At 60.6% G+C, this 15,821-nt stretch overlaps 1 protein-coding gene across 7 annotated transcripts in view; it reads right to left on the bottom strand.

Moving 5' to 3' along the window:
- Positions 1-455: 455 nt before the first annotated feature.
- CTTN (cortactin) overlaps positions 456-15,821 on the bottom strand; it is a 33,202-nt gene continuing 17,836 nt past the window's right edge. For 4 of the 7 annotated variants that reach the window (XM_033861363.2, XM_004317919.4, XM_033861365.2 and 1 more), the window contains 8 exons: positions 14,991-15,101; positions 13,691-13,746; positions 9,937-10,006; positions 7,733-7,881; positions 4,999-5,088; positions 3,022-3,163; positions 2,145-2,216; positions 456-1,696 (listed from right to left, as the gene is read on the bottom strand). In XM_033861363.2, coding sequence (XP_033717254.1) covers positions 1,560-1,696; positions 2,145-2,216; positions 3,022-3,163; positions 4,999-5,088; positions 7,733-7,881; positions 9,937-10,006; positions 13,691-13,746; positions 14,991-15,101 — 827 coding nt within the window. In that variant the 3' untranslated portion in view covers positions 456-1,559. The remainder of the gene's footprint in view (positions 1,697-2,144; positions 2,217-3,021; positions 3,164-4,998; positions 5,089-7,732; positions 7,882-9,936; positions 10,007-13,690; positions 13,747-14,990; positions 15,102-15,821) is intronic. The other 3 variants (XM_019929093.3, XM_004317920.4, XM_033861366.2) reach the window with 2 other exon arrangements.

Below are 15,821 nucleotides of genomic sequence, written 5' to 3'. Positions count from 1 at the left end.
ACTGAGCGGGGCGGCCTGGACGGGTCAGTCCTGACGCTTCGCTGCTGCCGCCCACGACCTCCGGGGCTTCTCGGCTGACCTGGAGGCTGCAACCCCTCTCCCCCCACCACCCAAGCCTGCCCTTCCTCCGCTCAGCACCACTGTCTCCTGGACACGGACTGCTGCGCCCCAGAGGAAGATGATACCTTTGGCCACACTGCAATCACCTCGCGATGTCTTCTGAAAGCCGCAGCTCAGAAGTGAGTCTTAAACACAGCATTTCCCGTCTCGCTTGGGGTCCTTGCGCAAATCTCGAGAGTTAAAACACTTCATCTCCTAAAAAATACCTTTTAAGGAGCGTGCTTCTTCAAAAGGGAAGCTGCTTGGCCCAGAGCTGAGAAATACAAGGCTTTACCTCGCCGGGTGGTGACAGCAAGGCCGTCCCCCACTGTAGAATGAAGTGAATCAGCAGCAAGTGGATCAAAAGAAGTTTATTTTGAATGTTTAATTAAAAAAAATCATACCTATGAGGTGTGCTACAGAAATTCAGATACAAGAATTGCATATAAAACCCGACCTAATCGTGGTAAAGCAAATGCACTTCAGGAAAGAAAACGTGTACCTCTTGGTCACTGGCATCCCAACACCAGAGACATTTCCACGTGGTCCCCCGGGAGGACACTGCCGCGGCCACGTGCGGGAGCCGGGTGGGCCTCGCGGTCCCTCCCGGGGGAAGGGCTCCCCGCAGCAGCCACGGCAGCGTCTCGGGCCACAGCACTCCCTCTTGTTCTCAGCCAAGTCAATCCATCAGATTTTGCTGTCACTTAACATGATATTTTGGCAAAAAGAGCACGGCCTCCTTGATGGGAAGCATTTCTGCGGTTCACCATGGGGAAGGGACCTGCCTTCCCCCAGCAGCGGCTGTCTCCCCATAGGGCGGACACAGGCCAGCTGCCCGGGGCTGGGGACAGCGGGACGACAGTCTTTAAGGGACTGGTGACACTGAAGCGGGGGCGGGAGCAGGGGCCCAGCAGCCCTCCTGGAGGCCGGGCGTCGGGGGGAGGCGAGAGAACGAGGACAAGAGGAGGGAGCCGCGGAGAAAGGGGGGGGGTCTTTGCTGAAACCCAGCAAAGACTGTGGGATTTCACAGCGCAAGGGGCTTTTCCAACCGAGCCGACAGCTCCCGTACTTTCTAGCGACTGCCCCACAATTCTAACTTCCTATCAGGCCCTCCCTCTTCCTCCAAAACCCTGGGCAGGGACTCCTGCCCCCACCTCGTTGGAGTGGAGGGCGAGAGGCGGGCAGGGACAACACGCACTCAGGACCAAAGGTCCCCGAAGTGGCTCCAGGCAACAGTTGATTTGGCAAAAAAAAAAAAAAAAAAACTTAAATGCATAAAAACAATCACCGAGTCCTCCAAGGAGCATGATTACAATATATTAGCAAGTTCTGTGGCGTAAACATTTTCAAAAGCATCAGCAAAGTATTAAATATAAAAGCAGTGCACACTCCCCTCGGCACCCTGAAGAAAACACCGGAAGGCGGGCGTGGCCACAGACGGCGAGGGCGTGGCCAGCTACCTACTGCCGCAGCTCCACGTAGTTGGCGGGGAAGAGCCCATACCTGCCCTTGCACAGCCCGCGCCACCAGCCATCGTCAATCATCTCGATGTTGGTGATGATGTCGTCGGGGTCGAAGGAGATCTCATCATCGCCCGCTAGGGAGGAGGGCACAGAGAGAGGGCAGCGGTCACACTCGGCGTTCCCTGCTCAGCCACCAGAGGAAAAGCCTCCAGCAGTCCCTCGAGCTGGCGGTCTCCCACTGAGGCTCCATGGGGGTGCAGGGTTCTGGGGGTGCAGGGTCCTGGGGGTGGAGGGTTCACTGTCTCCCCTACTCTGTGAAGGGGGCTTTGCACGCACAGGGGCGCACACAGAGACAGGGCAGAGCCCTTCGAACAAAACCCTAACCCAGAGCAGATGAAGTGTGGCTGAGGGAGATACAGGAATTCCTTGGACTGTATCTGCAACTTTTCTATAACCTTGAAATTGTTCCAAAATAAATCCTTTTTAAAAATCGTAAATAACGCTCTGAGAGTCAGACTTTGAAGAGACGAACGACTGGAAGCCCCGCCACCACCATTTCCAGCCCTCGGGGCGGTGTCTCACCAGCCTGGTAGTCGTAGAGGGCGATGGCTGTGATTCCAAGATCGTTCTCATATTCACCGTAGGTACCCTCCTCTAGAATAAACCAGAACAGGGTCTGAGAGGGAAGCAGAGCTCACTCTCACTCCCGTCAGACGCCCCTTCCTCAGGTCCGGGTGGAGGAGCCCGTCAGGAGAGGACGCTGCAGGGGTGCCGAGCGTGGATAGGGAGGGTGCGCCGTGGGCCGTCGGGCTCCTGCTCCCAAGGGGAGGAACTGGCTCCGAGGAGCGAATCCACGTGTAACGATCTCGATAGAGGCACTGGCAGTTCTCAGGGTGTCATTTTTTACAGTTTAAAGATTGAGCACTACTTTTAGGAAAGGTCATATCATGAACAAATGAATGCAAGCAGCAGACGGCTGATCACACCTCGCGCTGTGCTCAGGGAAGGTGAGAGCCCTGCCCTGGTGTAGATTCTGATACTGATTCTCATGTCACTCCAAGTGGGAGAACGGGCTTGTGTTAAATCTGTCCAAACACATTAAAGGAAACCTCATCTCTAGAAATCAAAGACCACTTTGAGTGTTCATCCATCCATAAGATGTTCAGAGCGCGCAGAAATCTCCCTCTTCAGAGACCTCAACGTACTCTGGCTTCCTGGAAGACCTCACGAGCTTCTACTCTGATACCACAGCAGCAAGAGCCCCTTCCTCCAAGCCCACCCCTCTCAGCGCCCTCAGCACAAGCAAGGATCTCCTGGAACCCCCCGGGAGGCCAGGCCAAGCCCCCTGGGGTCTGGGGCCCGCAGCAGGACAGGAGCCCCGCAAGCATGGCAGAGGTGGGGCAGGTCGGCCAGCAGGGGAACAGAAGCAGAGGGGGTGGAATGCAGGAGACCCGTGTACCTGCTTGGTAGTGGCCCGGGGCCTCCGTGCTTTCGTAGACGGCCTCCGGGTCATAGGCCTCCCGGTACTCGGTGGCCTCCGTGCTGTACACCGGCTCAGGCTCACCGGTGTGGCTCGGCTCGGCCTGGAACGGAGCCGCGGCCTGCGGAGAGTCGAGGAGACAGTTCCCGTGGCCCGTGCCGGGTCACGGCCACACGGCCAAGAGAGACACGCGGACCACTCTCGGCCCCGGCTGAGACGAGACAGACACAGGGACGGGGAGGCGTCACCTGCTCACACCCCGCGGATGCCTGGGCCCTAATGGGTCCCGCAGTGCCGAGGGCCAGGCTCCCCTTCACAAGCCCGTCCTCACACCCCCGATACCCTGAGTCCTGCCGTCACCAAAGACCTGCCAGCTGCGAGAGCCCCACTTTCCTGGGGCAGGTCTGGCCCGTTTCCTCTTTGGGTCCCAGCCCTCCCGGGCCTCTGCCGGCAGCTCCACGGCATCACCCCATCCCACTGGCTAGGGCAGCTGAGCCTGCGGGTGGCGGGTTCCATCCTCACCGAACCCTCCGTGGAGGTGAGGCAAGGAAGTGACCAACAAGACCCACGCAAGAGGACATCAAGAGCGCTCTGCTGACAGCCACCTGCGCCACGACCCCAGTTCCCAAACATCCACCACCGACAGCGGCTTCAACCAGCGTTTCCGACCAGGGTCCACCTGAGGGCACCCTCGCGGGTCAGAAAAGGAAGGTGCCCACGGAGAGCCCCAGGAGAGCCGGTGGTCAGGCCTCGGCTTCCCACAGAGGGTGACAGAGGGGTGCGGCAGGCCGGAAGCGCTCCTCCAGAGGCCACAGGGCAGGGCTCCACCTGGGCCGGGCACCGGGCGCCACTCCAGGGCTAAACAAGGGGGTGACGGACTCCTACTGGCAATTGCCCCTGGACGTGAAGGGAACAGACCGGAGGGTGAGGGGCCAGACGGTGCTGCAGGGTCACGCGGAGCCGCTCAGTGGTCAGGGGGTCACCCCGAGCAGGTCACTGCATACAGCCGCCAGCAACGCCCTAACCTCCTATCTTCCCGCAGCAGCCCCCCCACCCGTCACGTGGTTGGGCAGGGCTCCCTGCCCCACCCAGGACAACGTGTCATTCCAGCCTTCTTAAGGGACCAACCGCTAGTGACGGGCCCAGCAATGGGCCCCGACGGGCGGATGCACAGGGGCCCCCTTTGCACGGGATTACAGATTCTAAGACCGCACCCGCCATACCTGCCACACCCGCCAGGCAGAGGGGTGAGCCTACGGACCACCCTGAGGCCCAGGCCCGCCCACGGTGCTCCCGCACCCTCAGCCCCTTTAGGCCCCAGCCGAGTTGAGCCAGTTTCAGTCCCCTGTGACTCAGTGAGCTCTAAGTGGTGACGTCCAGGTGAAAGGGACAGCGGGACAGAGGGGACTCGGGCTGGGCTGGGTGTGGGTGTGGACGGCAGGGGCCGAGCTGCTCTGGAAGGGGGGCCCGCAGAGCCTGTGGAGACCCGGCCGTGGGCAGGGGGGCAGGTGGCTCAGTGACACAGGGGTCAAAGGAGCAGGTCCTGGGGACTGAAGACTGAGGAGGAAGGGCCAAGGACAGAGCCTCCGGAGAACACGGTGCTCGAGAGAGACCAAGGGAGGAGGGCCGCGGGGCGGCGGCCAGGAGGGGACGAGGGTCCTGGAAGGGGTTGTGGTCCGGGTCGAGGGCAGCAGGGAGTGAGTGAGGGAAAGATCCGGGCACCGGCTGACCCTTGGAGGCTGACTCAGGAGAGCACAGCGGGGCCGGCGGGCGGGTGAGAAGGCCGGTGGGTAAGCCGAGGCAGCGAGCGCCCACCCCCCGCCCCCCCGCGCTCAGGAGGGCTGCCCTTGGGGCACCGAGCAGCACAGGGCAGGACCCCATCCACGGGGTGCTGAGCTGGGAAGGGCGTCTCCAGGGCGTCAGAGACTCATGGGCAAAGCGGATAAAAGCACCAACCTCGCGGACAGGGCTTGAAGGCAGCCTCTCCTGGGCCGGCTGAGGCGTGGGCGACGCGGGGGGCGTGGGCTTCTGGGCCCGGGCTTGCTCCTGGAATGCAGAGACAGCAGCAGTCAGCACGTCGGCAGGCCTCCCCGCGACTGCTGCTGCTGCCGGAGGAAGGAGCGGCAACACGGAGCAGAGGCAGGGCGCAGAGACGTCAAGGGAGCGTCTGCTCTGCAGGCAAGGTCATGCGGTCAAGGCTGCTCTCAAGACACGGCCCTGGTGGCCCACGTAGTCCTGCCCCCAGGGCTGACGGAACCAGCCAGAGGCGGCAGTGCCCCCCGCACACCTGATCCGCACGCCGTCACCTGGGCTCCAAGCTGATGCTGTAACGGATTGAGACCTCCGGGGACCTTCTAACGGAGTGAAGGGATTTTGCACGTAGGACGGACGTGAATCTTGGGGAGGCCAGAGGATGGACAGCGGTGGACAGATGCTGACATCCCAACCCCCAAAGTCCTGTGAATGTGTGCCCTTACAGGGCAAGAGGCTGCAGACGTGACCATGGTAAGGATCCGAGACAGGAGGTGACCCTGGATTACCCGGGTGGGCCCAGTGTCATCACAGGTCCTTACAAGCGGGAGACAGACAGTCAAAGCAGAGCTTGGAAGGGGCCACAAGCCAAGGCGGGGGTGGGGGGGGAGGGGAGGGGTGCTCTAGAAGCTGAAAAAGGCAAGGACGCGATTCCCCTCTGCAGCCTCCAGAAGGAAGCAGCCCCGTCACCCCTCCCAGGCCTTCCGGCCTCCAGCCTGTGAGGCGGTAACCGTGCGCCGTCCTAAGCCACGGCACGCGGCCCCGGGAAACCGGTGCTGACGCCTGTGAGGTGGACCTTCTCCACACCACCGATCAGGAACCTGACGGCCCGGGGAGGGAAGTTGCTCGCCCAGGGACAGGACGGGGGCAGCAGACGCAGGAGCCGCACCGTCCCCACCCACTCCCCGCCTGCTCTACCAGGCTGCCTGACAGCCGGCGGCGGCACTGCCCACTGGAAACCACCCCCTCCGGAGACCACGCGGCTCTGGACCCCAGTGTGGCTTTGCCTGACCCGCACCAGCAGGACGGTCACGAGTCCTCACGGCGCCGGCAGCTCGCCCACGAGTTAAATCCCTGAGGCAGCGTGATTCCCCGAAGGGGCCAGGCCTAGGCCGGGCCTGCCGCCCACCACGCAGTGGCACGAGGACCCGTGACGGCCCCCCTCCACCCCGCCACACCCCAATCTGGCGGGGAACAGAGACGTTCCTTCTCGGGGGCACGCTCGCTCCCGAGAATGTGCGGGTCGAGCATCCGTGGCAGCCCCACCCGCCACAGGGAGCGCTCGGACGCGTGCGGGCCGCGTCCTGCCCCAGGAGAGCGCCTCACAACCCAGAGGGCTCTGGTGCGAGCGGTACCGTGCCCATCGATGGGAGCCACTCGGGGGACAGGCGGGCGGGGAGAGGCTGGCAGGGGCTGGACACAGCGAGGGACAACACGGCGGAAGGGACGGCGAGAGAACCTCAAAGGCAGAGGGGCTGGACAACAGCGACCGAGAGCCTCCTTCTTCTCAAGCCCTCCAGCCCTTCTGCAGCTTTCAGACTGCAGGGGTCCAATTCCGAACCATAAAACGAGGAAGGCGTTACGTGAAAACGAGACCAAGTTATCGGAAAAAATGCCTCCTAGTGTGCACGTGTGTGTCTGCAACAAAGAAAAACTTACAAGCGCCTAACTAAAAACTTAAAGGAGAGACAGCTTTAAAGTTTCTGACAATTAAGGAACGGTATGTGGTAATTATACACGTTTGCTATCATCCCAACTTCACCACGTGTGATAAGAACGTGTTATCAGGGCTTATTTAATTCCCGGCTCCAGCGCCCAGCGTTTCCTGCCCGTTGCATGTTAACTGCCTCAACCGCCCACTCACCCTTGACGGGCTCTTCAGAGCCCTAACCACTGATTTGAGGAGGAAACGTCCTTAGGTTTAAATAGAGCTTTACAATCTACAAAACGACACACGCGTTATTTCAGATTCGACTTCCTAGCCACCCGAGTCATGGCGCCCCCACACCCGTTTCACGGGCAAGAACGTGGGCCGCGGGACAGTGCGCTGATCCGCGTCAGGCCGCCCGGCTGGTAGGTGGCGGAGGGGGGACCCGGGCCATCAGACGTCAGTCCAGCTACAGAGTTTTAGGAAGGCGCGAGTCCACACTCTCCGGCTCACCCCTCACAGCTCGCACCTTCTCCAGCGCAAAGACAGTTTGTAAAGTATCACAGAAACACCTGCCGACCCGAGCTCCAGAAGCAAGGGCTACAGAGCCGGCAGACGGCCTCCTTCACGGGGATTCCTTCTGTGTCCTCAACCTGCCACCCGAGGGGACAGCGCGTTCCCGAGGGTGACGGGTGGGAACAGACTGAGGGGGAGATGTGTGGATGGGGGCTGGGCCAAGGGCACGGGGGCCGCCAGCCTGACGGGGGAGGACAGGCCCGCAGTCGCCCAGCACTGGAGCAGCACGGCTGGAGCCGGGGCACATCGACCGTCTCGTGTCTGGTGGCAAGAGACTGGATCGTCTGTGTGGCTGAAGGCTAAGTTCCCGAGAGCACAGCCTTCGGCGCGAGTTCAAAACGCTTTCTACTGACCACTTTCTGCAGCAGATGCAGGAACGAGCCAGACACACGGCCCCGCGCACGCAAGGGGGGCCCGGGCGCCGCCCGCACTCACGTCCAGCTGCCTGCGCGCCGCCTGCTGTTCCCGCTGCTGCCTCGCCATCCTCTGCGCCCGCTCCGCCTCCGCCTGCCGCCTGTCCTCGTGCTCCTTTTCCCTCGCCAGGTTTTCAAAATTCGCTCTGATGTCACTGGTTTTGCTGCTCACTGCAGAGAAAGGAGAGATTTACTCAGGGCACCACCATCTCCCCCGGACCGGGCCCGCGCCAGGGCGGCCTGTCCCTTGGGAAGCAGGCACCCCAGCCGAGGGCGACGCGCCCCCTCGGCTGCCGGCTCAGTCCCCCACCAGGAACGGCCTTCACCGTTGCGTGTGCTGTACCCACAGCGGGAAGACGGCATAGCCCTGCATCTGCAATGCTCTTACATTCCGAACACCACTGTTTTCTTTACCACCAGACACTCACAAGGAAAGAAAATCCCCCTAAGGATGCCCTTGATGAAACAGTAGAAAGTACTGATTGTGAGTAGATCTCAACCCTTTTAACATTTTGTGTGACAAAATGGGAGGGCGGAGCCCACTGCGACTGCCCCTGTGGACGTGCCTGGGGCCTCCAGGGAAAACACGTGCAACTATCTGAGATGCAGGCCGAACTGATTTTTTCCTGGAACATCATTTTCCCGGAATGGACAAACTACGGTTACACCGTTTGGGTACGTGCCAGACCCTTTCTCCGAAAGGAACGAGCTGAGCCTATCCTGTTAAAAAACAACTACAGTATTTGTTGTCAGTAGGAAAACTCAAGCTTTCAAGCAAAATCAGAATTTTGGAAAATCCGTGTCCACTGCCGTGAGTATGACAATTTCCCGGTTTTACTCAGAGACTCCGCGACGAGGTTGATACTGTCACCGAACGTGACCTGGGGGACGCTGTATAATGAAAGGTGCCAGGGTGTGGAAGATCAGCGTGACTCAGTGATCGATACTCTCCAATGACCCTGACGTGATGTCACAAAGTCTTGCTGCGCCAGAGAGACCAACCTTTAAGAAAACCACTGGACAGCTGCCTGCTGGACTGGGGTACAGAGAATACGACCGGAAATGGCCAGTAGAATACTCTTCCCTTTTCCCACTGCTTATCTGGGAGTCCAGATTTTCTTCACCACCCTAACGTGTCACGAGAGACTGAAGGAGTGAGAAGCAGCTAAGAGAGCTCAGCTGGCCAACACTGAGGAGATTCCACAGAAATGTAACACAACGCTACCCTGGAACCTAGCCAATATCGTATAATAACTGTAAACGGAGAATAATCTCTAAAACTTCTGAATCACTAGGTTGTACATCTAAAACTAATATTGTAAATCAACTAACTATACCTTAATGCAAAGAAATGCTACTCTTCTGCACTTTCTGGTTTTGAAAATGTAGTTATTTTTTTCATAAAAGGTATTATGCTACTAAGTGATAGTTTCACTGCTTTTAAATGTTTAAGTGAATTAATAAAATGGTAAATTCTTCTCGCCTCTATTTTAATTCTAACACAGTAAAGATCAGAAAACATAACCCATGTAAACAAAAGTTCTTTGGGGCCTCAGCAATTTCTGCCAGTGTCCTGAGACCAGAGTGTGTGGACTGTTGGCCCACAGGGCGTCCACAGGAAATAAATGGTCGTCTCCACTTGCTGCGTTTAACTGACCACTTCTATCACGTGTAATAATTCCCCCAACTAAACGATGTCCTCCCAGGCTGGCCCATGTTTAACGGCTCCCCAGCAGACACCAGGACCGCAGGAGGCCCACGCACGCAGCAGGCACCGGAAGGGCGGGTTGCGAGCAGCCCGGTCCTCGCCCGTGAGTGAGGAAGGAGAGGGCTGCCTGAACTCATGCAGACGCGGTGACATGCTGCTCAGACATGCCACGGCCGGGGCAGCGGCAGGTTCCGCAGGAACCTCCCAGGGCCCTTGAGGACGTGCAGTTAACCTAGCTCTGCTTTGGGAAGCACCCCCCAAAACAGATCCCCGCCGCCAGAGAGCTGCAACGCCCGTGTCTGAAAGGTGCCTCTGAACCTCTGCAGGAATGAACAGCTTCAAACGGGTAATCAACTGCTGTCCCCAAAATACACAGATCAACCACGGTCTCCGTCAATGCTTCATCTGCTCCAGCCGACGCTCCTCTCCCCCTTTAGCACTGTCCTGGGGACACCACACAGCGTGGAATTTCTCCCGGGAAAAAACACGGTGCTGCCAGGGGGTCTGCTAGGACTTACCTGCTTCGACAGGGACAGTCTTCTGGTAAGTGGGGGCCACCGTGGCAACGTCCTCAAAGGTGGAAGCGTTCTACCAAGACAGGAAAGGGGAGATCAGGAACGTATTTTTCTTTCTTCCTTTCCTCTCCCTGCACAAAGGCCTGCCCCAGGTCTTCCAAAAGAACCAACCAGAGAGCCCAAAGATTTCATATCCACCTGTTCTGCACATTAACAGAGGAGTGAAAAGTGTGTTGATAACACGTTGGCTGGTGACCATACGGGTCACAGTCAGAGAAGAAACACACCTATGGGGAGTGGGGGGTGAATGGGCAGGGCCAGGATGTTTAGGGCAGTGAAACTACTGTGTAGGAATCGACAGTGGTAGATACGAGTCACTACACGCCTGTGCAAACCGGCAGAATGCACCATCCCAGGAGAGAACCCTAAAGCCGACCTCAGCGCTGGGTGCCTACGACGTAGGCTCAATGCAGGTTCACAGATCGTAACAAATGGACCACTGGGTGGGGGAGGGGTGGTAGGGAGTATACGGGAAATCTCTGCACCTTCCTCTCAAATTTGAGCAAATTGCTCAAAAAAAGCAGAAAAACCAAAAACCCTACCACATGCCTCCACTTCACAACCATAAACCAAGCACGTGTTCCTCCCAAGCTCTCGCCACGGATAGAATTTGCAGGGGAGCCCAGAAGCCTCTGCTGCGCTGGGAGAGGACCCTGGGACGTACAAAGGCCCCCCGATCGTCCACCTCTCCCAGTAAGCGCGACTCTAGTTTGGTTCTGTAGGGACCCAACTCTGTGAGACTAAAAGGACAGCGACAACCGGCCACGTAAAGGCTGACACGGCGCGGACTGACAGCTCAGGGCAGCACTGGCCGCTGGGCACAAACGCTTCCCAGGGAAACACGCCAGGGGCTCAGGACGGTCACTGCCTTCTTGACACAGGAACCGTGAGAAAGGATGCGTGGAAGGAAGCCTGTGACCGGCTGACCCTGAGGCCGGCCGCGAGCAGCAGCTTTGGGAGGTGCGCACGGCCCGCACCAAGTTCAGGTGCAGGCAGCTCCACGAGGGTGGCAGTGATCCATGGGCTCTGGTCGGCACGCCTGGGGGCCGGCCCCGACCCTCCCGCCAAAGCCCCCTTCTCCTGCCTCCTCCAACCCCGAGGTAGCTGCTCGGCTGCCCAGACCACCCCCCTCCTCTGCTCCCCAAACCTCCCCATCTCTTTCCAGAACAACCTCTAAGGCCCCGCCCCCACCGGCTCTCCCACAAGGCTCCTGCCTGCCCTGCGGCCTCGGCGGGGAAGGGGTCAGCGCCCCCCCAGCTTCCGGGCCGTGGCTCCCGCACACCCGCTGCCCGTCCCGTCCGACCAACTCTCCAGCACAATGCTCAGAGCCACCTCTCTGCCTTCGCCCACAGGCTTCTGGCAAACACCACGACCCCAAGCCTCTAGTTTCCAGCTGCGGGGTCCCCACCACACTGCACCCCCATCACCAAGACCCGCCCACCAACTACAGCCTTCCCCTCTCCTGCTGGCCACCCTCCTCCACCTAGACCCAGCTCCCCGCTCCCCACCGTCCAGCCTGACCAACTCAAGGTCTCGGCCTCTCCTGGGGCTCACCTGCCGGAAACCTCACACCTGCTTCCACCACCCACGGGGACTACGTCAGACCTGAGTCCCTGCGCCGCCTATCCCCAGGGATGATGTCATGCTGCCGCCAAGGCTGAGACCTGGGCAGGTGCCTCACCCTTCTAAGCACCGGGCTTCCCAAGTGCACAGCACAGACCACTAGCTGGCCGCAGGGGCACCCCGCGCACCCCCGCCACGCCCCAGGGTCTCCCTGCACCTCCCTGTCTATGGCCTGGGCTCCTCCCACCTTAAAACAGAACCATCCCCTCGGCTGACCAGTGCCCAGTTCTCCCCGATCATGGCCCAAACGTGGTTGGCACGGCTCCCTCCCTCCCACAGCCCAGACCCCTGCCAGATGCCAAGTGCCACCACCTGGCTCGCCCAGACAGGATGTCCCCAGCAGCGCCTCGGGGCAGAGACGGCCCCTCCCCCCCTCACAACTCTCCACCCTCAGACCAGCACCAGTGGACCCTGTGGGCTCCCCGCACCTCACCAGGTGCCCTGCCCAGTCTCCTCAGACCAGCCTGCCCACTGCCATCCCACAGGCGTGGCCCATGGCCCCCTCGCCGCTCTGCAGGCTCCCCAACTCCACCTCCGTCTGCAGGCACCCCCCCTACCCCCTCCATCCGAACTACCTGCGCCGCCTGGCAGCCCAACCAGACGTGCCCACGGGGAACTCATCCCACCCAGCCCTGCCCCTCCCCCAAGTTCCTGAGCTCAGCAGACAGCCCCACCATCCACCCGGGAGGCCCTCCCCCTCACCCCTTAAGCGCAGGGGCTTCAGCACCCACGCTGCCTCAAGGAAGCATCTCTCTCCCTCCACCGCCATCCCCAGGCCGAGCCAGAAGCACCCCGATCAAGGCGCTGAAGCCGCCTCCTAACCGGGGCCACAGCCTTGCAGCTTCCCGCGCGATCCACTCTCCACCCCGGGGCAGGGAGGCTGCTTGGTGCACGTCCTATTCACGTCATTTGCCTGTCAAACCCTTGCAGGGCCACTCAGAACCCATCTGACGAAACACAAAACCTCACCGGGGGTCCGCAGGGCTCCCTGAAGTGGGTCGTGACCAGCCACTCACCACCTGCCCCCCTGCAGCGGGCCCCGTCTGGCTTCTCTCAGACCTCCTGTATCTGCCACAACACTGACCGCAGGCCCGCCAGGTCCTCCGTGTCCCCGTCCCCACGTCCACACACACACTGGCCTCGTCCTCCCTGGCGAGCTCCCACCATCCGCAGCGCCGAGCTCAGACTCGCACACCCTCAGGACACTCCCGGCCCCCCGGCCAGAGCCCTGTGCCCTGCCGCTCGCTCCCAGGGCCCACACGCGGTCACGTGATGGGGTCCCCCGAGGGGTCAGCTGGGAGCCTGATGGAAGGGGAACTCCACAGGGACCGGCCCTGGCGCCCAGACTACCGACCGGGCAGGGCAGCCTCAACCTCGGTCCAGCTGAACCGACGGGAGACAGACCACGCCCAGTCCCCAGCGAGGACCGCTCCACGCGGCTCGTGGGTCTGCTCCTCTGACGCGGTTGGAATTTAGACCAGAAACCCAACCACCTGACGCGCTGAGACTCTGAAACCAAGCAGGAGGGACCAGCTGGACTAGGGCACCACAGGGAGAGCAGAGCGTGGAGCCGCGCGGCCGTGTCACCCTGCCTCTGGGGACCCCCTGCGGCGACGCGCACCTTCCGGATCCGCCTTCCCCAAGACGGCAGGCCCCGCGACGCGGCCAGCGTGACCAAAGAGCTCGGTTTCCAGATGGGTTCACTGCCAAGTACGGTCACAGCCACGTGTCTGGGAGGCGTTCGCGACGGCGGCCCAGTGCTGCGCCTGCCTGGCCAGGGACCCCGCCCCCCCCCATACGTGACAGGGACAGCAACTGCCTCACAGCGTGGCCTCGAGGGGTCGAGGAGAGGACACCCGTGACACAGGAGACGAAGCCCGGCACGTGTGCCAGCTAATGGCACCGCCACGGTGATGACACACGCCTGCCTGAAACGTTCACACTTCTGCAAACACGCGCCAGGCGCCCACCAGAGACCAGAGACCACCCAGGGAACAGCCATCTGCCCGCCCAGAGCGTCAGACGCCCGATCCTCTCAGCAGAAAACCCCGAGCCCTGGACGTGAAGCACTCACCTTATCCATCCGGTCCTTCTGCACCCCGTACTTCCCACCGAAGCCTCTGGAGTAGTCTGCAACGTGACACGGCATTTAGTCTCGGGCTGAGGTCCGCCAGCTGCCGGCAGCAGGCGCATGCAAACAGGTCCAGAAACAGCCCGAGAAAATGCACCCAGAGCGACAGAACGAGAACGTGGAACGATGAGCCTCTGCTTGCGAGTTGGGCTTCTACCCGTGGTGCTCGGCAGCAGGCAGGTGAGAGGCAGGAAAGAGGTGTGGCATGCTCCCCGCGTGCTCCCGGGGGACAGGGGTGCGGGTGGCAGGCAGGGCGCCACCTCCTAGCACAGTCTCTGCTCTGCGCTCCTGCTCTACTGAATGCTAAAAAGAGGCTCAAGTGCAGGGATTCTCTCGTTTTACTTATTTTTTTTCTCTTGCTTTTTTAAAAGAGAAAAAGTTTCCCGGAACTTCTACCAGCCAAATACTTATGTTGCAGCAACACAGATCTACGTGACAGTCACACTGCCGTGCAGTACCAACGCCACGCCCACGCGGTCTGCCGGGTCAGCCCGAGGTGATTCTCTCCCTGAACGCTGGGGCTGAGCGCCTAAACTCAGCCCCGTAAAATGAGGACACGACTCTTTGCCAACTGTGTGTCCCGGTTCTAATGATCAAGCCTGAATTTTGACAGACATTAGATAACTGCTCTGAGCAAAAGCACGTTTGCCATCTGGACTCCCAATATATGCACCCAGAAACCTCCTGTCGAGTTCCAGCTTTGCGTACGTACTGTCTGGTTCTGTGTGAAGGAGTCACACAGAGATGGTGTCATCAAAAAAACTAGCAAAAACCAAAAAAACACCACCACAAATGAGACACAGAAACCACGTGGACACGCCTGCCCCACGCCCCTGGTCCAAGGCCAGTGATCGGGCTGAACCAGACACGTTTCTCCCGGTCTCGGAGGCAGGGAGGCGGCCTACGCGACACTCACAGGAGTCCCGGCAACAGCAAGCACTGCTGCGGAAGGCCGCCGGGAGACCAGAGACAGCCCACCCCAGGAGCGAGGCGCGTCACGGGGTTAGAGTGACCTGCACCTCGCGCCACCTTTGACCAGACACACACCCCAGCGGTTACGGGAGAGAAAAAAGTCAACAGGGAAGAAAGGGTGCGAGTGAATTCCGCTCCGGCACAGCACTGGGCTGGAGGTGCCCAGGGGGCCCGGCAGGTGACAGCGGGTGACTCGGAGGCCGAGCCCTGAAGTCTGTGCTAGAGGTGGCGGCACTGGGCGGGGCTGGGGGGAGCCGGGGAGCAACTGTGCCTTGCTGGGACTCGTGCTTGGCCAGTCTCTCCTTGTAATCAAAGCCCACAGCACAGGGGTCCTGCCTCTCGGACTGAACACCAAATCTGCCTCCGAAACCAGTCTTATAATCTGAAAATCCACAGGTGACAGTGGAGAAAACAACCGAAAGGAAACACAAGTTTGGTTAGACTCAAACACGTCGCCTGGAGGAAACAAGGGCTGCGCCGAGCTCGGGGACGACAGAGCCAGCTCCCAGTCTCACCAATAGTCACAAAGGGCTCAAAAGGTTAAAGGACAGACAACGTCTGAACACGCGGCCCAGGCCCGAAAGCAGGTTAGCAACTGTATTTGAGCCGATTCGGAAAGGCCGCTCCGTGCTCCGGGACTCTCTGCAGGGCCCCGCCCACGCTGCAGACAAGAGCACGCGTCTCTGCTCACTTGAAGAAAGAGACACGTTACACACACGGCCCACCCCACAGCCACGCGGCAGCCCCGCTCCCCACCGCGCTGGCTGCAAGCCCAGGGCCCCGGCGGCCACGCTCCCAGGGACGGGGCGCCTCTCGGGCTGGGACCACCGCGCCGCCCCTGTGGCCGCCCGGAGCGGCAGGCAGCAGCCCCTCAGGAACCCTGCTGCAGCGGCTGGGGCTTCAGGGCCCAGGTGAGCACAGGTGCCCTGCCCCGCCCAACCGCAGCCCCCCCAAGGGGGAAGGGGGAATCACTATGGGCGGAGGGGTCCTTCCAAAGCCGTGGGGACAGAGGACGCCTCCCCCACTGAAGACAGGACAGCACCGCGACACAAGTACCGTGAGGCCAGGCACACGTGGACCTGTAAACAGAAATGAACTTCTC

The sequence above is a fragment of the Tursiops truncatus genome, chromosome 8, assembly GCF_011762595.2.
Source record: "Tursiops truncatus isolate mTurTru1 chromosome 8, mTurTru1.mat.Y, whole genome shotgun sequence".
Lineage (NCBI taxonomy): Eukaryota > Metazoa > Chordata > Mammalia > Artiodactyla > Delphinidae > Tursiops > Tursiops truncatus.
The sequence above is the reverse complement of the archived record's forward strand: the minus strand, read 5'-3'. Positions and strand labels throughout refer to the sequence as shown.